This window comes from Dryobates pubescens, chromosome 11, assembly GCF_014839835.1.
Source record: "Dryobates pubescens isolate bDryPub1 chromosome 11, bDryPub1.pri, whole genome shotgun sequence".
Classification (NCBI taxonomy): domain Eukaryota; kingdom Metazoa; phylum Chordata; class Aves; order Piciformes; family Picidae; genus Dryobates; species Dryobates pubescens.
Window position 1 is genome coordinate 14,497,283 of NC_071622.1, and position 22,453 is coordinate 14,519,735.

At 42.7% G+C, this 22,453-nt stretch overlaps 2 protein-coding genes across 4 annotated transcripts in view; one reads left to right on the forward strand and one right to left on the reverse strand.

Moving 5' to 3' along the window:
* TPR (translocated promoter region, nuclear basket protein) overlaps positions 1 to 2,736 on the reverse strand; it is a 42,879-nt gene extending 40,143 nt beyond the window's left edge. For all 3 annotated transcript variants that reach the window (XM_054165695.1, XM_054165694.1, XM_009902654.2), the window contains exons 1-2: positions 2,530 to 2,736; positions 63 to 167 (exon numbers count right to left, since the gene is read on the reverse strand). In XM_054165695.1, coding sequence (XP_054021670.1) covers positions 63 to 167; positions 2,530 to 2,680 — 256 coding nt within the window. In that variant the 5' untranslated portion in view covers positions 2,681 to 2,736. The remainder of the gene's footprint in view (positions 1 to 62; positions 168 to 2,529) is intronic.
* Positions 2,737 to 4,123: 1,387 nt separating this feature from the next.
* Positions 4,124 to 21,540, forward strand: ODR4 (odr-4 GPCR localization factor homolog). Its single transcript, XM_009902647.2, has 13 exons — positions 4,124 to 4,254; positions 4,980 to 5,111; positions 5,956 to 6,051; positions 6,514 to 6,620; positions 7,305 to 7,341; positions 7,465 to 7,605; positions 8,949 to 9,044; positions 9,535 to 9,600; positions 11,680 to 11,808; positions 12,477 to 12,567; positions 13,607 to 13,792; positions 19,666 to 19,758; positions 21,105 to 21,540. The coding sequence occupies exons 1-13, from the start codon at positions 4,156 to 4,158 to the stop codon at positions 21,170 to 21,172; spliced, it is 1,341 nt and encodes a 446-aa protein (XP_009900949.2). The 5' UTR covers positions 4,124 to 4,155; the 3' UTR covers positions 21,173 to 21,540.
* Positions 21,541 to 22,453: the final 913 nt, after the last annotated feature.

Consider the following 22,453-nt stretch of genomic DNA (forward strand, 5'->3'; position numbering starts at 1 on the left):
ACTGGAAGCACTGCAGCACAAGCCTGGACTAAAGAATGAATCTCCTGCCCAGATATACTCACGGAGTTTATTCAGCTCCTCACGGAGAGTTTGACATTCTTGTGTCTCATTTACAAGCCTCTCCTGACTCTGAGCCAGACGCTTTTCTACTTCAAAGTACTGTTGCTCTGCAAAACAAAAATTTTACCTCAGCTTCACTTTATAAACATTACTTTTTCTTTCTCATCTTTTAATGATCCTCATTAATGGACAACTTTATTAAAGTATCTATCAAAAAGAAGTCTAAAAATAATAGGACTGCAGTAGACACTGAAGGGGAAAAGTATTTCTGAAGGCAAAACCACATTTCTGCATTGAATTACCATGGTTTAATATATTTTGTAAGCACAGGAATTAGCACTGCAGAGAAGGACCTGGGATTTCTGGTAGTTAACAAGTTTACCAGGAGCCAGCAATGCGTCCTCATAGCGGAGAAGGCCAATGGTCACCTGGGTTGTATTCAGAAGAGTGTGGCCAGCAGGCTGTGGGAGGTTTGCCTCCCCTCTGCTCTGCCCTAATGAGGACACATATAGAGTACTGTGTCCAGTTCTGGACTCATCAGTTCAAGAGAGACTGGGAACTACTAGAGGGAGATGAGCAGATACTACAAAGATGTTGAGGGAGCTGGAGCATCTCTGTGAGAAGGCTGAGAGACCTGGAGCTGTTTAGCCCAGAAAAGAGCAGCCTGAGAGGGGAATCTGATTAATGCTCAGCAAGAGCTATAGGGTAGGGGCAAGAGGATGGGGCCAGATTCTTTTCAGTCATGTTCAGTAACAGGGCAAGGAGTGACAAGCACAAACTGGAAGCCAGAGGTTCCATCTGAACACGAGGAGAAACTTATTTGCTGTGAGGAGTCCTGGACCAGGCTGCCCAGAGTGGTTGTGGAATCTCCTTCTCTGGAGCAATTCCAAACCCACCCAGACATTGGGATCCATGCTCTGGGTGACCCTGGACTGGCAGACGGGTTGGACTAGATGATCCCCAGAGGTCCCCTTCTAACCTCCAGCATGCTGGGATTCTGTAATGTATTTCCAGAAATGATCCACAGAGTAACAGTCTACTTTTTAAAATTTTATTAGTTCTTTAACATATTTGATGGAGCTAGAGAATGCTATGTCAGCACAATTATGCAATGTGGTCTCATTAACTTAAAACACAGCCCAGCTATCATAGGATTTGATGTAGAAAAATTTTAATAAAGACCACTTAAAATGAATTCTTGTACTCTATGCTGCATATCCCATAGCACTGAAAAAAATAATTAGATCTGAATTTTGGTTATCTGAAATAGTAACTGTGTCATAGAACTTAGCACTAAAATAATAAAAGAAGAACTAATTTCTCTCTCAGGTATAGTCAGCTTCTAAGAAAGTACCAAAGGATTCTTATTTCTCTTCTGCTTCCTATCACAGACTCATAGAATAGTCTGGGTTGGAAGGGACCTCCAAAGGTCATCTAGTCCAACTCCCTCTGCAGTAAGCAGGGGTATCCTCAACTAGATCAGGCTGCCTGATCTCACAATTTCAAGTATTGCTTCTTCTCTAGTTGCATATGAGAAAAAAGGGACCTGAAATAGACTAATCTGATAAAAATCAATGGGTTACCTTCATTTACACTACCCTTTGACCTCAGCAAGATTTTTATCATTAAAGAGACAGAATGTTTGAAGGAAAGGTGGTGATAAAATTTATGTCAGAAGTATGTCACCCACCCAATAAATTCACTCATCAACCCTGCCCAGAGCTTACGCTCATCTACAAACTTTTCTCAGTTCTGCTTCAGTTCTCTACTGGTATTGTTTTTCTGTGACTAAGTAGCCTCCAAATCAATATAAGAATGTTGACTCCAGTGGAAGCATTTTAGGGAAGGCTCATGGTCTTCAACATAGAATTTAACAGAGTAAGTGTATACTTAAGGCTATTAAGAGTTGGGTCAACAAATCATTATTTCTCGTCCAAAACAAAAAACAAATCGGATTGAAGCTTATCAATTCTTTTTAAAACCCTGATCAAAGATCTTATTTAAGACCATTTTGAATGCAGTATAAACCCTGAAAGTCGTTTAAAAAACCCAAACAAAGTATCAGACTCCTCTAAGAGAAAGTAAGAGACAAAACCAGATCAGGTCAAGAAACACGTTCCCCATCTCACGGCCCCCTCCCAGGCTAGGGATGCAAGCACTCATTCCACAGGGCCAAGAACACCCCTTGAAAGCGATTCCAAGACAACAGCAACCCGCCAGGCCCAGCTCTCCCTCCCTCCTTTCACCACAGGAGCCCGCGACATTGCAAAAGCGTCGGAGGAGGGGGCGCCGGACCCCAGGCCGCCCATCTGCAGCCGAGCTACCGGCCCGTTGCCACTGCCCGAGCACCGGGATGAGCCTTTGGGCAGCTCAGCCCCTGGGCAGCGGAGCTGCTATAGGCCTGTCCCGGTCCCACTGCCCCCTCACCTCCGCTCCTGTCCTTCCCGCCTCCCCCCTCCCCAGACTCACCGCTGTCCACCTTGAAGCGCTCATGCCTGGCTCGGAGCCCGTCGATCTCGCTCTGCTGATCGGCTAGGAAGCGCTCCAATTTCCCTTGCACCGGCTTGGGCAGCTTGGTGAGCTCGGCCCGCTCCAGGACCTGCTGCAGCACAGCCGCCATGTTGCAGGCAAGCGCTGCGTTTTCCGGCCTCGCCAACACAAGCCGCCGCGCGCGCGACGGAGCAGGCGCTGCCAATGGCGCATGCGCGGACAGAAGGGGCATGCCCCGCGAGACTATGGGAATTGTAGTTCTCGAGCTGGACGTCTCTAGCCTACAAGCGCTTCCGCTTCCGACAAGGCCACGCTTTCCGCCATGTTGAGTGAGGCTAAAGGTATTGGTTGATGAATTAAAGCTGCTAAAAATCGAGACAGGAACTCTAAGGCTTCTCGAAGCTCGCCACGAGGCTGTTCGCCCTTCGCCGCCTCCCTGCGCGCCTGGGAGAGGCAGGAGGAGGCGTGGCCCCTTCCGCCACTCCAAGCATGGTGGCTCTAGAGCCGAGATCTCCATCTGCGCGCCCTTTTCCCGCTCTCGGGCTTGGATTGGTGTGTGTCATCTTCCTGCGCCGGGGCGAGCGTGGCGCCTGCCGGTGACGTTGGCATTGGCAAATTCCGTGCTGAGCTGCGGCTGTCCTGGCTGCGCTGAGGTGGCAGTGGCCGGGTTTGGGGACCCGGCGGTGGTCTTGCCCGTCAGGCCAGTGCCCAGATCGGGGTCGGTCCGCGCCCAGAGGCATAGCGGGGAGCTGACGACAGTGACCGCCGAGCTGTGGGCCGGGCTTCAGCGCAGGTGCGGGCAGGTGCGGGCAGGTGCAGAGGTGCTTCTGGCGCAGCTGGGTGGGCTGAGGTGAGGTGGGTCACAGCTGTCCTTCTCGCCGTGGTCTAGCGCTTCGGTCCCGCCGTCCCGGTGCAGCCTTCTCCTGGAGATACTTCAGCGGAGGTTCAGAGTGCCCTTTCCTTGTTCGCCATATGCACTTTAGCTTGAGCTTTTTTCGTAGTTAGTTTTTGTGAAAGTCCTCAATGCATGAAAATAAATCTGCGTGAAAGGAAGGAGTGTCTGCGGTAGTCCCCGTGCCCTGGACTCGTATGGCTACTGGTGAGAGCTGTAAAGATGGCCTTTGGGATAGTCCACAGACGGTTTGATGCCTAAGAAATTGGAATGAAAATAGTATTTGGCATGCCTATTTACAAATGTGACATTTTAGCAAGTCAAAGAGAAATGTGAATGCAAAATGCACAGTTTACATTCTGGCCTGTGATGAAACATGATGCAGCAAGAAATTGTGGCTTGGAGACATGTTTTTCTTAGCATTGCTTGCTTGACTTGACATGTCATTTCAGTGACAGATACTTAAAAGAGTTTTCTTTCAAATAAGAGTCACATACTTTTTCCTCCAGTATAAAGTTATGTTTTCCTTTGAAAAAAGCCCAACCTTGCAGATTGTAAAGGTACTTAACCTTTGTTGTGACCTAAAATATTAATCTATTCAGGATCTTTGTGTGAGACTTATTCTAGTGTAACCAGCATGATATATGTATCATTTGGTTTTATACATTGTTTTGTAGGTTGAAACTACAATACTTGATCTGAAACCTGCAGGAATGGGTAGAACTTACTTTGTTGAGGAAGCTGTTGGGCAGTATCTCTCAGACCTCAGCACAAAATTAAAGCCTTATGTCACTGGGCTGTTAATAGGGCAGGTAAGTGTGTAATATCTGGAGTCTGTTATTTTCAATCATGTTAATAGGGCAAAGTCCCCCTTGGCCTTAATCATCTGGGATAAGTATCTTATTCAAACTGGAAGAAGCTTGGTTTATCTTAGACATGGTGAAGAAATTCTTCCCCATGATGGTGGTGAGGCACTGGAACAGGTTGCCCAGAGAAGATGTGGAGGCTGCAAGCTGGGAAGTGTTCCAAGAATCATGAAAAAAATTCCAGGGAGGCCTTATAGCAGCCTTCCAGTGCCTGAAGAGGCTAGAAGAAAGCTGGGAAGGGACTTTATACAAGGTCTTGCAGTGATAGGATGAGAGGGAATGGATTGAAGCTGGAAGAGGGGAATTTTAGACTGGAAATTGGAAGAAATTCTTTACAGTGAGGCTGGTGAGACACTGCAACAGGTTGCCCAGGGAGGTCGTGGATGCCCACTCTGTGGAGGTGTTCAAGGCTAGATTGAACAAGGCCTTGAGCAACCTGGTCTAGTAGAAGGTGCCCCTGCCTATGGGAGGGAGGTTGGAACTAAATGATCTTTAAGGTCCCTTCCAACCTAAACCATTCTATTCATCTGTGAATTATTTTTGTACCATCTTACTGTAGAGTTTAACGATGCCTGGTGTAAAGCAGCCTTTACAGTTATTATGTGAGGCAGTATTTTCTCAGGCTTGATATCAACTGATGATGTTTTTGCTTGCATTCATGTCTTTGAAAGTGTTCCCCGCAACGGGACTATGTTATTCGGGCTGTTCGAACGCCTCCAAAGGAAGAGCAGAAAGAAGACAACATCAGCCCCTCTAATCTGGCATCCATTGATGAGGAATGGATAACTACACATGCCAGTCAGGTAGCACAGAATGAATTCAAGAAGGGGTGGGAGAGACAGAAAGGAAATAAGATGACAAAAATCTTGAAATCACACAAGTAATGACACAGACGTTTTTCTCACAGTGAAAGAATCCTACTAACCATCCAGCTCTGTTGTCATCAATACAGGAAGGACATGCACTTGGTAGAGGGGGTCCAGAGGAGGGGCATGGGAATGATTGGAGGTTGGAACAGCTCTGCTACAAGGACAGACTGAGGGAGCTGGGGTTTTTCAGTGTGGAGAAGAGAAGGTTGCAGAGAGCCTCAATAGCTACCTTCCAGTACCTGAAGAGTGCCTACAGAGGCCTGTAAGGATAGGAGAGGTGGCTTTAAACTATAGAAGAGTGGATGTAGATTGGGTGTTAGGAATGGGTTCTTTACCCTGAGGGCGGTGAAGCACTAGAATGGGTAGCACGGGTTGGTAGTGCGGCCCCATCCTTGGAGTTACTCAAGATACGAGGTTCAGCAGGGCTCTGGACACCTGATCTAGCTGATGATGTCCCTGCTTACTGAAGGGCGGTTGGGCTAGATGACCTCTGGAAATCTGTTCCAAGCCATTCTAGGATTCTATAGCTAAGTAGGCTCAGATTTTACAACAAAGTATCTATTGTTTTTCAAAGGTTTTGATGAAACATAAGACTTGGTAGGACTGAAGCGTGAAAATCTGTGAGAGAGCTGTTCAGAGGAACCGATAGATGAAAACCAGTCTTGCTTCTTTTCTGCTCTTGATACAAATTTAGCTCATTGGAAAATCTTGAAGATCGAATTGCATGGTCGCTAGATCTTTGATTCCTATTAATAAAAGCTAATTTTCCTATTTCCAGGTTTCTAGAATGCTTCCTGGGGGCTTATTAGTTCTCGGTGTATTTATTGTTGCAACTCCAGAACTGTCAAAGGAGAGTCAAAATGCTTTGCGCAAGGTAAGTAGAGCTCCTGGTGCAGAGACAGGAGTATCTTTAGCTGGTAGCTGAGTCGTCATCTTCTTCATAAGCCATTTTCACTTTGGAGTAGTTGCCTGTGAATCTTTGTTGAATGCTGCTTCAGCATGACATTTTGGCAACTGAGCGTAGAAAAAGGAAAAAGAGGCAGTGGCCTCACATTGCACCAGGGGCAGTTTGGGTCGAACATTAGAAGACACTTCTTCACTGCAAGGGTTTTCCAACACTGGAACAGGCTCTCCAGGGAGGTGGCTGAATTCCCATCCCTAGAGGTGTTTAAAGAATGCAGAGATGTGCTGAGAGACCAGCACATCACCAGACTCAGCAGAGTTAGGTAATGGTTGCACTCAGTCTTAAAGGTATTTTCTAACCAAAATGACTCTGTGATTCCATGATTCTGCAAGACGTGGAAAAATCCATAATACCTTTTTTTTTCATCTTCAGTTGATCTTCTCAGTGGAAAAGTCCTTGACTAAGAGAAGGCTCTGGAAACTTGCTGAAGAGGAGGTCTCAGACAGAGCAGCTCTTCAGATTTGTTCCTCTACAAAAAAGTATCCTTTCTGAGCAGCTTTACTGATAGAGGGTACTACCCCCAGCCTATTTTGTAGGTATTTCTGATTAAATGATAGGTGTGAGGAGGAAGATGTTTGAGTTCAGTTAGGCATGGATCAGTAAGTTGAAGTCATAATTTCTCATCAGCCATGATCCTCTTATCCTTGCAAAATTCCCATCATTTCTTACTGTTAGGTGTGTCTGTCAGGTGGCATCAAACCCCTCTCCAAGCCAGTTTTGATTTGCATAAATTGAAGAAAGGGTCTGAAATACTATAAAAGTTCTCTAGCTTTCTGTAACATGGAAGTGGAGTAGTGTTCATTGGGACCTGTACAAGCACTGCAGAGCAATGCTGGGTCTGTTGATGATTTCTCTCAAGGAAGAAAGCAAGATTTTTCCTTAGGTGAGAAAGACAGCTTGCAAATTAATGCCTAAGTGATTATCCCTGTGAATCAATGTCTATTGATCTTAATATATTTGTAAGAGATGGGACAGCACCACTATGATAGTTGGAATTTACAGTCAAATCTTTTCCCACTTTTTTACCCTAATGACAGGTGAGAACTTTCTTCAGAGCATAAATTAGCTCAACAAAGAAGTGAAGGACAAAGTTAATTGGAAATTGGTTTTACTCAGTTTGGTTTTTTTGCCTTTCACTGGATCTTTTTCTTTAAGTAGCAAAGAGTAGTTTGCCGAACCTATGACGTGCAAGATCCCAAGGTAAGCTCATCCTGTGTGTCACACACAGCTTCTAGTGCATGACAAGCAATGTTTCCAAAATGTCTCTATAGATCTATACAGTGTTTAGTGTTGATGCTTTGCTGCTGTTTTTCTGCTCTTCAGAGTTCAGCTAAACCAGCCGACTGGAAATACCAAAGTGCTCTTTCTGCCTCCTGGCTAGCTCTGGGCTGCACAGTAAATGTTAATATTCACATTCCACTTCTCGCTACTTCACCAAACCATGACTTGGAGAAGAACACCAAGGTAACTGACTGGGCGTCTCAGTTTTCTAGTTGGTCTCTACACTACTTTTTTTCTGTGGATAATTGAGAAAGATTTGAACAGTAGGAGTAAAGGAGTGGGGCTAATCGGTGGGCAATACTCAGTAGCTATTCAGAGACTCACAGATTGCATGGGGTTGGAAGGGACCCTCAAAAGTCATCTTGTCCAACCCCCTGCAGTCAGTAGGGACACCTCCAACTAGATCAGGCTGCCCAGGGCCACTTCAAGTCTGATCCTGAATGTCTCCAGGGATGGAGCCTCAACCACATCCCTGGGCAACCTGTTCCAGTATTTTACCACTGTAATTCAAAGTTATCCTGAAGCATTCATAGCATAAAAAATATGGATAACTTCTCTTCTGTGCTTAGTGTTGGCAGTATGCTCAAAATTATTTAGTAGTTATGGGTATTCCAACTGAAGTATCTTCTGCTTCATCTCCTTCTCTGGAGACTTTCAAAACCTGCCTGGATGCGTTCCTGTGTGACCTGCCCTAGGTGATCCTGCTCTGCCCACGGGATTGGACTCAGTCATCTCTGGAGGTCCCTTCTAGCCCTTAACATTCCATGATTTATGGTCTAGTGACATGTTACATCCAGAACAGGGATACACAGGGTGCTTTTAACATGAATTGAGTTTCACTAGGCTGCATACCTCTACAAAAATCCCTGGGGTAGCACTGCAATCTTTTGAAATGCTTGTTTCTTAATGAATATATTCTGGACATGTTGCTTTTAAGATTTAGCTTCAGAAACACATATAGGTGGATTTTTTTGCAGACTTTAAAACTCTTGGAGTAGCTGTTGAAATGTGTATTTCTATGATTTCCTGCATGATGCTATCCAACTCTTAGTGGAATTCTCTTTCCTTGAATATGTTCCTTGAACATCTCTCCTGTGAAGAAAGACTAAGAAAGCTGGGGATTTTTAGTCTTGAGAGGAGAAGGCTGAGAGAGGACCTTATCAATGTTTGTAAATGAGGGGTGGGTGTCAAGATGAAGGTGGCAGGCTCTTTTCAGTTGTGTCCTGTGAAAGGACAAGGAACAATGAATAGGTACAAGCAGGAACACAGGAAGTTCCACCTCAACATGAGGAGAAACTCCTTTGCTGTGAAGGATGCTGGAGCCCTGGAGCTAGCTGCCCAGAGAGGTTGTGAAGTCTCCTGCTCTAGAGAGACTCCAATCCCACCTGGACACTTCTCTGTGTGACCTGTCCTAGGTGATCCTGCTTTGTCAAGGGGATTGGATTTGATGGTCTCTAGAGGAACCTTCCAACCCCTACCATTCTATGATTGCTTAAGGGGTTTTTGTGTTATCCCTCTTTTCACAGAATGGGTTAAATCGATGGTCAAAACAGATAGAAGACAGTGTTTTTCTGATCAATGGACAAGTTAGAGGTGATGATACAGAACTACTGGAAGGGCAGGTGAGTATTGAACAGTTTGTGTGTGTAGCTATAACCTCCAGTGTGATAAAGCACTGACTGGGATATCTTGTGCACAATAATTGTTGGTCTAATTGACCTATTTCAGGTAACTAACACACAGGAGGGGTTGCATTCCCTTCTTCATTGCTTCATTTTCTACTTCTTCCTCTGGCAATGTGAAATCAATAATTAAATATGAACTCTGTCTGAGTATTTTTATATGTGCTGTCTCCTCCTTAAAGACCATAAGGTGTCAGGAATGCAGGTGATGAGATTTCTAAGACCTGCCTATGTCTAAATGTTTAGCAGAGTGGAAACACCTTGTTTGACTGTACCTTCATCTCTCCTTTTAGTTTTGGAGCTCTATTCTCATGGCCGTTTTCTATGCACCATTTTACTCTCTTTAAAGCACTTCCCCAGTGAGGAGACTTGGTTCAGGGAGGTGTATTTTTTTTTCCCTGTTTCATGACAGACAATTTTTTTCCCTCAGAAAAAGTCAAAAGGAAATACTCAGTCTGGCACTCAGTTTTCTGATGTCAAGGTTCTGACACAACTGGTGAGTATTTAATGGCTTGTAATGTATAACTGTGCTGTTCTCTTATAAAATAGAATTAAAAAATAAAGTAACATTCTGAATTATTCTCTAGAAACCCAGCTTGCTTTGTCCTAAGGCTTTTTTTCCTTTTGCATATATTGACTATGGAACTGTTTGTAGAATCATAAAATCAACAAGGTTGAAAAGACCTCAAAGGTCATCAAGTCCAACCTGTCACCCAAGACCTCATGACTACTAGACCATGGCACCAAGTGCCATGCCCAATCCCCTCTTGAACACCTCCAGGGATGGTGACCCACCACCTCCCTGGGCAGCACATTCCAATGGCTAACAACTCTCTCTGTGAAGAACTTTCTCCTCACCTTGAGCCTAAACTTCTCCTGGTGCAGGTTGAGACTGTGTCCTCTTGTTCAGGTACTGGTTGCCTGGGAGAAGAGACCAATCCCCTTGGCATATTTTTCATGTCTTCAGAAATTCTTGAGCATGTCTAAAGAAGGGCAATGAAGCTGGTGAAGAATCTAGAGCACAAGTCTTGTGAAGAGCAGTTGAGGGAACTGGGGTTGTTTAGCCTGGAAAAGATGAGACTGAGGGGAGACCTCACTCTCTACAACTCCCTAAAAGGAAGTTCGAGACAGGTGGTGGTTACTCTCCTCTCCCTAATAAGTGATAGGATAAGAGGAAATGGCCTCAAGTGGCAGCAGGGCAAGTTTAGGTTGGGCATTAGGAACAATTTCTGCAGAAAGAGTGGTTAAGCTCTGCACCAGGCTGCCCAGAATAGTGGTGGAGACACCATCTCTGGAAGTTTTCCAAAAAATGTGTAGATGTGGTGCTTAGGGACATGGTCTAGTGGTGACCTGGCAGTGCTGGGTTAGCAGTTGGACTGGATGATCTTGGAGATCCTTTCCAACCTTAATGATTCTTTGTGTCTGTGATAACCATGTTGTCTCAGAATTGCCCAATATAGCACCAAGGAAACTAATGAAAACTGGTGGTGTAGAAGTGAAGTCCTGCAGATAAATTCATGTGAAAGTAGGATTCCTGTATGTACCTACATATGGTGATTTCAAGGTGACATTACTTCATTATGAAGTTCAGAATCACCTCCATGGCTAGCTATGGACATTTACTTGAATGCTTTCAACAGAAGTTTACTCACTGGTTCTGGGTTAAGGGAACTTAAGAGCTGAGTCATAAACTAGAGGTGTCAGATCTGTGTTAGGAGTTTCCTCCCTACCAGATGCAATGCTGACTTGAACCCTTAATAAGGTGTCCCAGTCTAGGTCTTAAAGTCCAGATGTGTCCAGGCTTTTTGCAGGGCACATGCCCTCCCATTTGGACAGGTGGTTCCTGGGTTCTCTGCAGATATCTTTAGCAAAACCTTTAGATACCTGTAAAATGCCCTTTTGAAGACTTGATTTTAAAAATAAATCTTAATGACTGAGCTTCTTTTGTTGTTACGTTGTTCCAGTGGCTAATTGCCTCAGAGTAAGGGAAGCTTTTTGGTTTGGCAGAAGGAGTTTATGTGGTTCACATGGTAGTTACACATCCTCGTCTTTCCAGGTGTTGTCTTGGAGTGCTTCGCACAACACACTCACTGTTTTGGTCATGAGGGTGAATATTTCCAGGCGACAGTTTGATGGCACTCTAAATGTGACCACATCTATAATTTAGTGCTGACTGATGCGATGACTCTTAAGACACCTTAAATTATGCTGACTATACAGTAAACAGATAGACTTCATTGCATAAACCACAAAATCATACAAAGATTTCTAGATTGTAGTGGTAAGGCACAAGCTGCTTGCCTGGAAGATTTTTAGAAGTCTTACAGACACTATTATTTAAATCTCAAGAAATGGAATGCCTGGAAAATAAATACAGTTTCCATAAGGAAAAGGAGAGAGAGTTTCAGTCCTAACTTAAAAAATGAAATTAGATTAGAGTTATAAATTATGAGGAAAACATGTTACATGTAAACATCTGAAGGTATGCTATGAATTTTCTAGTTCTGGTTTTTGTTACTTGTTACTGCCAAGTGCCTTGGTAACAAGATAAAACTGAAACCTGTTTCTTTTGCAGTCCCAGGGTTCAAGTCACAGATCAACAGCCGCAGTCCAGATCTGCAGTGGTTCCATAAATCTCAAAGGTGCTGTGAAATGCAGAGCCTACATACATAACAACAAGCCCAAAGTTAAAGAAGCTGTTCAGGTAGTGAAAAGGTTGTTAGTTCATAAAAAGATTGGTCTGAAATCCAGGATAGTTGTTTGGTTTTCCTTTGTTGAAATGCTGCGATCTAAAGTGGGGTGAAGGTGGGTGAAGGTGTTTGTCTCCTTGAAAGACACAGGGATTATTTTAGGTGGGTTCAGTTCCTTCTTCCCTTCTAGAAGGTGTGTCTCCTGTTGCCAAGACTGTTACCGGATTTGTACCAGAATTGCCCAAGTGATTAGGCTGTGACCAGTTTTCTTTAAACAAGAAACAATTGCAGGCTTTATTTTTCTATCTGTAGAGGGAAAATACAGATTTATTTGTTCAGTGGCTGGATTTTTTTTCCTCTTACCTAATCCATGCTCTATGATTATTCTTGCTTGTGTTTAATGGTAATATCTAGAAGCTGTCAGTTCTTGTTCTAACACTGCTAAAATTTTCTGCCACTTTTCTTGTTTTATGGTTTCCTTCTTTGATTTTAATTTCTTTGATGTTAACTTCCCATTATTAGACTCATAAAATTCTCTTTAGAGTTTCTACTTTCTGAGGGGGAAAATGTACTCTTTCAGCATGAATTAAACTTACGAGGGCTTTATTATATGCCTTTGCTCTAGTCAAAAGTTTTCAAAAGGTTTTTTCCATTACTAATGTTTCCACTTTTGTCCTTGCAGGCTTTGAAAAGAGACATCATAAATACATTGAGTGATCGGTGTGAAATACTGTTTGAAGATCTCATTATAAATGAAGGACCTCACAAAAAAAGTAGGCATTAAAAAAACCCCAACAGCTGACACTTGCAGTGAATTCTGGTGGCTGTAGAATATTCTGCTTGTCTACTGTAGTTCCAGTATGGCTAGAGCAGAATAAAAAGCAACACAGTTGAGGAAGAAGTTCTTCAGTATGAGGGTGATGAGACTTTGGAACAGGTTACCCTGGAAGATTATGGATGCCCTGTCCTTGGAGGTGTTTGAGGCCAGACTGAATGTTAGAGAGGCATCCGTGCCCATGGCAGCAGTGAGCTGGAGCAGATGATCTCTGAGGTCCCTTCCAACCTAAGCCATTCTATGAGTCTAGTTGTTATGTCATTTTCTTTTAAACATAATTAACATTCAATTAATTATAATTAATGAATAGGATTAATTAGAATTGTTTTTAAACCAAGTATTACTTGAAACACCAATTTGAGTGTGTTACTTAAAGGAAAGCCTTTGAAAAGATACTGCCTTTGGTAGTGATTTTAGACAAAACAGGAAAGGAACAGGTTGATTGTGTAAGGACAAATAATGTTCAGAATCACTGCTGGCTTCAGGATAATGTGGTTGGTCCATTCTGCTCCTGGCCAGCTTGATCCAGCCTGCATGATGTAAACTTGCTGTTCTCAAGCACATGCAATTTGCAGTTTCCTCTTCAGGTGGCACTCGCACCACATGGCTTTGTGGTACAAAGCAGCCAGATGTTTGCAGTCCTTGCTGGTGTTGAAATCGTGCTGCTCTCTCTTACCGGCAGCCTTTCCCCAGAGTTCTTTTGATAGCCATTCTAAACATGGAAAATAAAGTCTATTGAACATTTTATCGTTTGTTTTGAAGGTTGCTGGAGCAGCTAATGTGAGAATATAAATCAGTATAACAGCAGCCAAAACTTGCCTAAAGCAGTGTAATGTCTGAAAGCAGGATTTTTACATGGAAGCCTTGAGCAGTTCTTTTGCAATAGCTTTATCTTGTGGGCAGAGATTAATAAAGACTCTTATCATCACTGGCAAGGTTTTTATTTGGCTGGTATTTTTTCTCCCTCTTTCCTTTAGATTTGGAGCGGGCATATCATGTCTTACCTCAAAGACTGTTTGTTCCCATTGCTGGATCCAGTGTGATGCTGAGTGATTATAAGTTTGGTGATGAGGCCACTGGAGAGATTCAGGAACGGTTTGTTGAGATGTTGGATCAGTCTGTACAAGATGAAGATATCCATATAGCTGAGGACATGAGCACAGGTAAATACAGCCTCTGAGAACCAGCAAAGGCTGCACCAGTGGCTGGAAAGTTGCCTGGTGGAAAAGGACCTGGGGGTGTCGATTGGCAGATGTCTGAAAATGAGCCAGCAGTGCAGTCAGGTGGCCAAAAGGCCAAATAGCATCCTGGCCTGGATCAGCAATAGTGTGACCAGCAGGACCAGGGCAGAGATTGTCCCCCTGCACTTGGCACTGGTGAGGCCACATCTGAAATAATGTCTTCTGGCTACTTTTCAGTAGTTCCTCTTAGCTGGTTTAAGAGCTGAGTTCTACTTAGGATGAAAAGTTGAGAGTATTAATCAAATCTACATTTTTTTCACTAAATACTACAAAATAGATACATAGTCTCATGTCTCTTTAAAACTACAAAGTACCCTTCTTCTTGCTGAGTCTTTTGATTTGTGTCAAATGCAGTGCCCAAACATGAAATTCTGTGATTCACCCTCAATGGAAAGGAAATTGAGAGGGCTTTTCATTTTCTACTGCTTATCTTACAAGTCCATGATCTGATTACAAAACGTTTCTATTCCTTTTAATACAGATATTTTGCCATAATCTAGTTACCCAATTCCTGAGTATTTCTGGTTTATAATGTTTCCTTTTTCCTCCCTATGAGCTGTGGGTTACAGTTTGATAATATTTTAAAAACAAATGACACTAATTCTCAGCTAAGAGCTAAGGATGCTTTTTGGCATTTGGGGACAGAAAAAAATGAGAATGTAGCCATGAGTTTGCTGTGCAGGGTGAATTGTGATGACTTTACTTGGTTGTTTACTTGGGGGTTTGAGTTTCTTGATTTCAGCACTAACCAGGAATTTCTTCTGTCTTTCTAAAATAATCAGTTTTCCCAGGTTTTACCTAAACCTGTTAGCAGGGAATCTGACTCATTATGTCAAGAAGCAAAAGTTCAAGAACCTCAAGAAAAACAGGAAAACCAATAAAAATCTCTCTTGCATTGTAAGAGTAATAATCTTAAAGTCAATTATTACTGAGCTTTAAGGAATTAATGTAAATTAGGGAAGCAAATTAATGTTGTTGTAGCAGTGGAGATGGGTGTGGGAGGGAGAGGGAAGATGATTCAGTTTAGTTTTACTGCTCATGTAAGAATGTATGATCTGGAGGTGATGTTGGAAGGATGGAGTTAAAAACTTTGGGCTGAATAAGTTGAAAATGAACTGGTCTGAAACCAGATTAACAAGCATGGAAGGTCTCTCAGACTAAAGGGTGGGATGACCTTGATGGGTAACATAATCAGGAACAAGATAAAGTAATTAAGAGCAGTATCTAAAGAGAGTGCAATTCTGTCACCTCCTGAGCTAATGCCTTAACATTAACCAGAAACAAATTTGGGCAGAGATCAAATCATCAAGGTGTCTCTTCCATAACCTGTGGAGGTTTTAATACTAAAATCCACCCCTCTAGGAAGAGAGTTTCAATGTCATTGTAGGACCCCCTTAGCGTAGTAAACCAGGTAATGGGTGGAGCAGAGAGATTGATGTGAAGTCATGTCACCAATCATAGCTAATTTATTATTTGTACTGTATATAAACTGCTGCTGTTTGAGCTCAAGAAGGCTGGATTTGTGATTCACCATCCAGCGCTTGATTCTGCAGCACTGAAATAAACCAATTGCTCAACTCTGTGTCAGTTTCCTTCAAACACCAGGGAAAGAACCCTCTTTTGGGACTACAGAGATAGGAAGAAAGCACAATTAGATGAACAGGACTTGATGCCACTAGTGTATGTAAAACGATGTCCAGGTAGCTCATGAAACGAGTTTGTGTGTTCTTGTTATAGAGTTATCATGGAACAATAGAATGGCTTAGGTTGGAAAGGATCTCAAGAGATCATCTGCATGGGCAGGAACACCTCTCAACTAAACTTGGTTACTCAAGGCTTCATTCAACCTGACACTGAACACCTCCAGGGATGAGGCATCTACAACCTCTCTGGGCAACCCATTCCATAATCCCATCACCCTTGTATTGAAGAACTTCTTCCTAAGATCCAGTCTAAACCTGCTCTCTCTCAGCTTCAAACCATTTCCCCTTGTCCTGTCTATAGAAACCCTATGAAAAGTCCCTTTCTAGCTTTCCTGTAGGATTGCTTCAGGTACTGGAAGGCAGCTTTAAGGTCCCCCTGGACTCTTCCCCTCTCCAGCCTGAGCCACCCCATCTCCTTCAGCCTACCCTTATAGCGGAGGTGCTCCAGCCCTTTGATCATCCTTGTGGCCTTCCTCTGGGTATTGTTTTTCTTGGCAAATGAGGATTAATTAAAGGAAATGTGTAGCAGAGGAGAGGGAAAATAAACACACAAAGAGAGTTTGGGAATAAACTGAGAGACTGGCCTTGTTGCAGTGAACACTATGAAATATGTCTGTAGACTGGGCTCTGTTCATAGTGATGATAATCATAATGCTCTCAGCACAGCAGCGGTGGATTCTGGTAATGATTATTACAGCTTTATTAACTCGTGACTTATTTATACAGTTTTATTAAGGCCATTTTAGGAATTAGGCTTGTTAACTGTGTAAGAAATGTGTTCTGCATTGTAAAGAAATTTTGCAATTGGATTTTGATTGGTACCCTGCTATAACAATACTCAGACATGTCATCTTTAAATACTGCTTTTAATTCCTGTGTCATCTTCTTGAGCATTTTAGCCTTCAAGGTCTTTCCATCCTTTAGTCTTAGGGATCTTCCATTCTTGTTAGCTTGGTTTCAGACCTGTTTATTCTAATATTAGTCAGCCTGAAAGTTAACTCCCTCCTTCCAACATCAGTATTGTTGTAAACGTGTTTGTGTGATGTAATGAGAGTTTGGGGTTTCCCCCGTGTAAAGACTTTTTCAGTGCACCATTCCAGTTTGGGAAACCTTTACTGCTACACTCTGAGATACATCATCTTTATTAACAATAATTCACTGTTCAGCAATGGCATAAAAATTGGTGTGCAGTGAATTTTGAAATGATCTTTTCTGTTTGTATCCCCATTCCTGTGGTCTCAGGCACCAGCCTTGAATTAACTGGAAATCCTATCCACTCGGGATAGGATTGCTGATAAAAGGAGTTGTTTAACAGTCAAGAACATGGCCTCTGTGATAATGTTGGGCTTTGTTGCTCTTTAAAATATGCACTTGAGAAGAACAGGCTCTAATCAGCATAGCCAAAATAATTATTTTAAGCAGCTTTTAGTCAAAACATATGAAATAAAGGTATTTTGAGAAGGTCAGTTTTGTGTGCTTGCCTAGTACAGCTTCGCTGCTGTCTCCTACAGTTTTCTTCTGATCCCTCATAAACTCTGCAGTAAGGCCACTACTGGGTCATGCTTTAAAATTGCTGCATGGATAACAGAAAGTAAAAAGGGCCCTATTTATAACTGAACGATATAAACAGCTCTAAGGCTGTATTTTCAAGGTATTTAGTGCTTTAATGCAAGCAATTGAAAGCTCTGCATTTCTGATTGGCTTTACTAAATCCCTGCTCCTCCTGGGTGCAGGGGGTGGGGTGTTAAATACCATGAGTGGATAAACATAAATAAAGCTTCAGTAGTGGTAATCACTGCCCCATGTTTGTTAGCAAATTGAAGAATTAATGAAGAGCTAAAGAGTCATAAAATGCGTATTAGAAGGCTGCTGCTTTTGAAAACTCAGTGTGATTTATGCTACAGCTGCTTCAGATGCAGGTCTTCTCTAACTTCATGGCACAAATGCCTTTGGCCACTAAATAGCTCCAGGGTGTTTAGTTTCTTTTCTCTTTGTTCCTCTTTCATTTCTTTTCTTGCCCCTGAGCGAGGCAGCACTGCTGCCTTGATGTGCAACTTCAAAAGTTTCCTTCAGAACAGTGCAGCAATTCTTAGGGAGGTGCAAAGAAACTCAAAGTTAGAGGCCAGAGACTCTCCTACTTGCTCATCAGCACTAAAGCAGAGAGAAACCTGCTGGATCTGGACTTCAAACATGACCCAAGAAACGTGGTCAGCTGTTCTAAAAGTTATTTGTTATTTTAGGGAATTGACAACTGTCATAGTTCAGAGAGAATGTGGTGCTCTTCCCACGCTGGTACTTACTCTAAAAGCTATATCGCAACAGAAGAAGATTAATGCTCATGTTTCAGGCACATGAGGGTGTGTTTTCCTTTCCACACTAAAAATAGTGCTGAAACTCATTGTGAGCTTCAGAGATAGTTGATAATTTCCCCTCAGAAAAGCACTCCTGGCACTGAAATGTTGTGCCCATCTTTCTATTTTACATGCATGTGCAGCTTGCAGAGATCTCAAAGCAATGCTTATGCTGAATGTACTCACATGGATGTGTGTCTGTGTCTGTATAGATATCAATCCCATGAGGTTTCATGCTGGACAGTTACTAATCGCTCTGCTGCAATATATCCTGTACGAAAGCAGTGGGCTCAGGGATAGAAATGGCTAAAGTCAGGTTCTAAATGTCAAGTTCCACTGCTTTTGTGTAGCAACAAGTCTTGTGCAAGTTTGACTTCAGGAGGTTTTGAAGACAATCATGGTTGTGACTCATTTTAGATGCCAGAAACAACTTTTCTGATCGCACATCTAGATTATACATTTAATCCACTGCTAATGATACGATATAGAGAAAGTAGTTTTCCATGAATCATTTTCATATGAATCACACAACGGATGTGCCTGATTACTCAACCATATAATTTGTAATTTATAGGTGATTGACAATCCTGCTCTGGAAATGAGAGTTCTGTTTTTATTTAGATCAGTGTTCCTTGGAACTGCTACAATTGGATAGCTGGTACTGCTGTGCATTTTTCTTCTTCATCTTCTGAGCACGAATGATCTGTTAGGTTTCTTCCTTATCTCAGCCTGCCCCTTCTGTTCTTTCTGAAGATGTCCAGACCTCACTGCAATAGCACAAACAACTCTTCTCCTTCTCTTCACTTATCCAGAAGATGTCTGCAGCAATAGTAGCTACTGAATTGTAATCAGAACTTTTGACAAGTGGTACCTTAGCAAACTCTTCTGGGAACAGGAGTGCAAATTGAAGGCCTGTGGCCCACCACCGTCTAGTAGCCTTATCACTGAACTCCTAGTCCTAAGCATGCTTGCTCTGTGAGGGCCAAAGGAACAAGTTCAGCTAGAGGACTTGAGATTAATCCCCTTCATTCTCCCCTCCCCCTCTCTAACAGGCTGGATATAGCCAAGTGATTAGAGAAATCTTTGGAAAGGAAATAGAAATGGGTTTGAATCCCCTCAGCCTGGAAATAGAGTCAAGCTCTTTCATCCTGGCTGAGCAGTCTGAGGATTTAGTAACTGTTCCAGAGGGGAATGTGTCCTCTGTGCCTGCTCTGGAAGATTTTAGTCCCTGTTTCTTAGGGAATCTTCAAAAAGGAATTTCTATGCTTGGAAAAAAAACCCAAACACTTATGGCTGCTGGGTAGGGAGTTGATCCTGGGCCCATTCTTCTACTGATGGTAGGTTTTGCATGTAGCCTGAACTCTGAAGGGAACACTTTGATCTTGGAAGGTGGTTAAAGGTTCATTTTGGTGGTTCCCTCTCAGTGTAGTCAGATTCTCTCCAGGTTATGTAGAGGGGATTGAATATGTTACTCTGGAAACAGGGGGTGGAAAATGAGTCTTGGAAGTCTTGCAAACTCTTTCTCTATGGAAGAAGAACTCTTCCAAAATACATTCCTGAATGCATTTTTTCTCTTTATTTTTAAAGCCATATAAACCAGTTTAGCACTGTGCTGTTTCTACTGTACTATTTCTACTGCAGTAGACTTTCTGCTAGAAGTGCACTTGGCATTAATTCAACTGTAAAGCACAACTGTTGCCTTTTCACCTGGTATTCACGTTTTCACTTGGTTTCCCTGCAGTTGATATTTGTCCAGTTACTGACCACGTGGATGCCCCACAGCCTCAACAGCTGATAAAAGCGACATTGCTGTTGAAACTTCAACAAAATATGGGTATGTGACTTCCCTGGCTTTAGCTATGGAAATCCAGGAATTGTACTGGGCCCCTTCAGTACTGTTAGCTGCCACAGCATTAGCGATAAGCTGGTATGATCAACACAATAGTGTCCTAAACCAGGTCCCCATTTTAGTACTGTAGGTGCAGGGTGTTTCTGGGGAAGGAAAGGCCACAGCCTACTGATGGAGCAAAAGTAGCATTTGCATTTGTTCAGCCTTCAAGGCAATACTAAAGGCACATGTGGAGTTATTTCTCTTTTGGGGAGCCACCACTTCCGTAATGCCATGCTTCAAAAAGCCAAACACAGTTGAATGGCTTTGTCAAGCAGTCATCCATAAATCAGCTGGTGACTCACTAATCTGCTTCCAAAGCTGACAAATACATTTGGGCTTGGGTGCTTTTTGTCAGCCTCAATAATTCAGGGCACACCAGCCACAGAACCTCTGCATGATCCTCCTTTATACATCTCTCAGATATATCTACACTTAGTACAGTTCTTTTTCTATGGAAGTTCTTGACTGTGTTTTAATATTAAAACACAGTTATACTTTAATGAAAACAGTAACTTGTGTTTTCTGTTAATCCTTAGAATATGGTACCTGGCAGATAAAGAGTAGGACAGTAAATATGTTTGCTTTGGATGTAAAAATGTTTTCCCTTGACTCATCAGTCAGACATTTTGGTTTTTTTCATAGAATGACAGAATCATTTTGATTTGAAAAGACCTCTAAGACCACTGAGCCCAACCATTATATAACTCCGCCGGCACTGGTGCTAACCCGTGTCCCCCAGCACCAAATCTTTGCAGCTTTGAAACACCTCCAGGAATGGAGATTCAACCACCTCCATGGGCAGCCTTTTCCAGTGTTTGAAAGTCCTTTCAGTGAAGAATTTTCTTCTAATACCCAACCTAAACCTGCCCTGGTGCAACTTGAGGCTGTTTGCTCTAGTTTTATCACTTATGGAGAAGAGGAGATCAACCCTCACTGGGATTCAGCCTCCTTTCAGGGAGTATAGAGAGCCGGAAAGTAATTCCTCAGCCTCCTTTTCTCCAGGCTCAACAATGCAGTTCTCAGCTGTTCCTCATAAGACCTGTGCTCCAAGCCTCTTTTTTATGTCTTCTCAATTGTGTCAGTACCAAGGAAGTCAATCTGTGGTCAGAAATATCATGTAAAGCTTTTATAACTTGGTTATCTGGCGGGGTAACTTTAGAGTTAGTCTTAACCATGGTAAGGAGTTGTGTTTCTCTTCCTGCTTGTCATTTCCCTTGACCCTGCCCTCCACACCCTAGGTGCTGCTGACTGTGCTGCCCTCACTGAAGGCCTTTCCTTTGTTGTTCTAGGTGTGGTAATAGCAGCTGCTGTCGCAGTCTTCGCATCGATCTTCTCCTTCAATTACTTCAGTGATTAAACTCCAGCAGCCAGAGCTTCACAGGAGTATCGGCCACTTACAAGATGGAAACCTCGGGGTTTAATGCATTTGTAATTAAGAATAGTTGCCTAAATGTCACCAGTTAGATGTGCAGTCTAAGTTGTAATGATAGGTTCAGTTACCTTTGTTCCAGCATGCACTTGCTATATCAAGGTAGAATCATGCAGGTACAATATCAGGTGAATCAAGTTTACAAGAAACAAGCCCCTAAAAAGAACCCTTAAACAACTCTAGAACCTTAATTTCCTTCCTGTTCCTGGTTTAATGTCAAATGCTATTACTGGTGATTTTCAGGACTAGCATAGTTACCTGGTAGGACAATTCTTCCTTTAAGGATTCCATTGCTCAAAGGAGGGCAAAATTAGGCAGCATTTCAGAGTAGGCATTGATTTAGATAATAGTAGGTATTAATAACACAATAGATAAACAAATAGCTTCTAGTAGTTTTAAGCCTAGGGCAATTCAGCCTGTAAATACCTGGGTTCAGGACCCAAAGAACTCAGGCATCAATAAAACGGGTAGAGCTTTTGAGCTATGTGTATGCTGCCTTGATGTATATGTTGACTCTTGATGAGGATTTCTCTGTCCAGCTCTGATCCAGTTACTGTTGTCTTGGAAAATGAACTATTTCAGATCTTAATTATTCAAAGGCAGTTGGACAGCGCCTTGAGCAAACTACTCTAATGTGAGGTGTACCTGCCTATGCTATGGCAGAGGGGTTGGGAGTAGATGATCTTTAAAGTTCCTTCCAATCTGAATCATTCTATGACATTTTAGCAGCAGCTCCATTTGGTAGCCCTTTTGGGCTGTCCTGTAGATGTGTGCAAGTTGTCCCAATTGTTTGTTAATCAAAGGTTTTTAGATTGTAAACAGATAGCCTTGCATTAGTATCATAGTATTGTTTCAACTGGGAAAGACCTTTAAGATCATCACATCCAACCATTATGACATACTCTTCTGTATATGTTAAGGGATAATCACAGAATCATGCAGGTTGGAAAAGACCTATAAGATTGTCAAGTCAAATTGTAACCCAGCTACCCTGGCCACTAAAATATATCCTGAAGCTTCCTGAATACCTCCAGGGATGTTGACTCCACCACCTCTCTGGGCAGCCTGTTTCGATGCCTGACCATTCTAGCAGGAAAGAAGTTTTTCCTAATGTTCAACCTAAACCTGCCCAGGCACAACTTAAGCCCATTTTCTCTCATCCTGTCACTGGTTACTTGGGAGAAGAGACCCACACTGACCTCGCTCCAA

Bases quoted from the DNA above. Each gene is read 5' to 3' on its own strand.
- ODR4 (XM_009902647.2), top strand. From the start codon at position 4,156: ATGGGTAGAACTTACTTTGTTGAGGAAGCTGTTGGGCAGTATCTCTCA. The intron at 6,621-7,304 runs GTATCCTTTCTG...TAAGTAGCAAAG, and splicing joins ATTTGTTCCTCTACAAAAAA to AGTAGTTTGCCGAACCTATG. The intron at 13,793-19,665 runs GTAAATACAGCC...GTTTCCCTGCAG, and splicing joins AGCTGAGGACATGAGCACAG to TTGATATTTGTCCAGTTACT.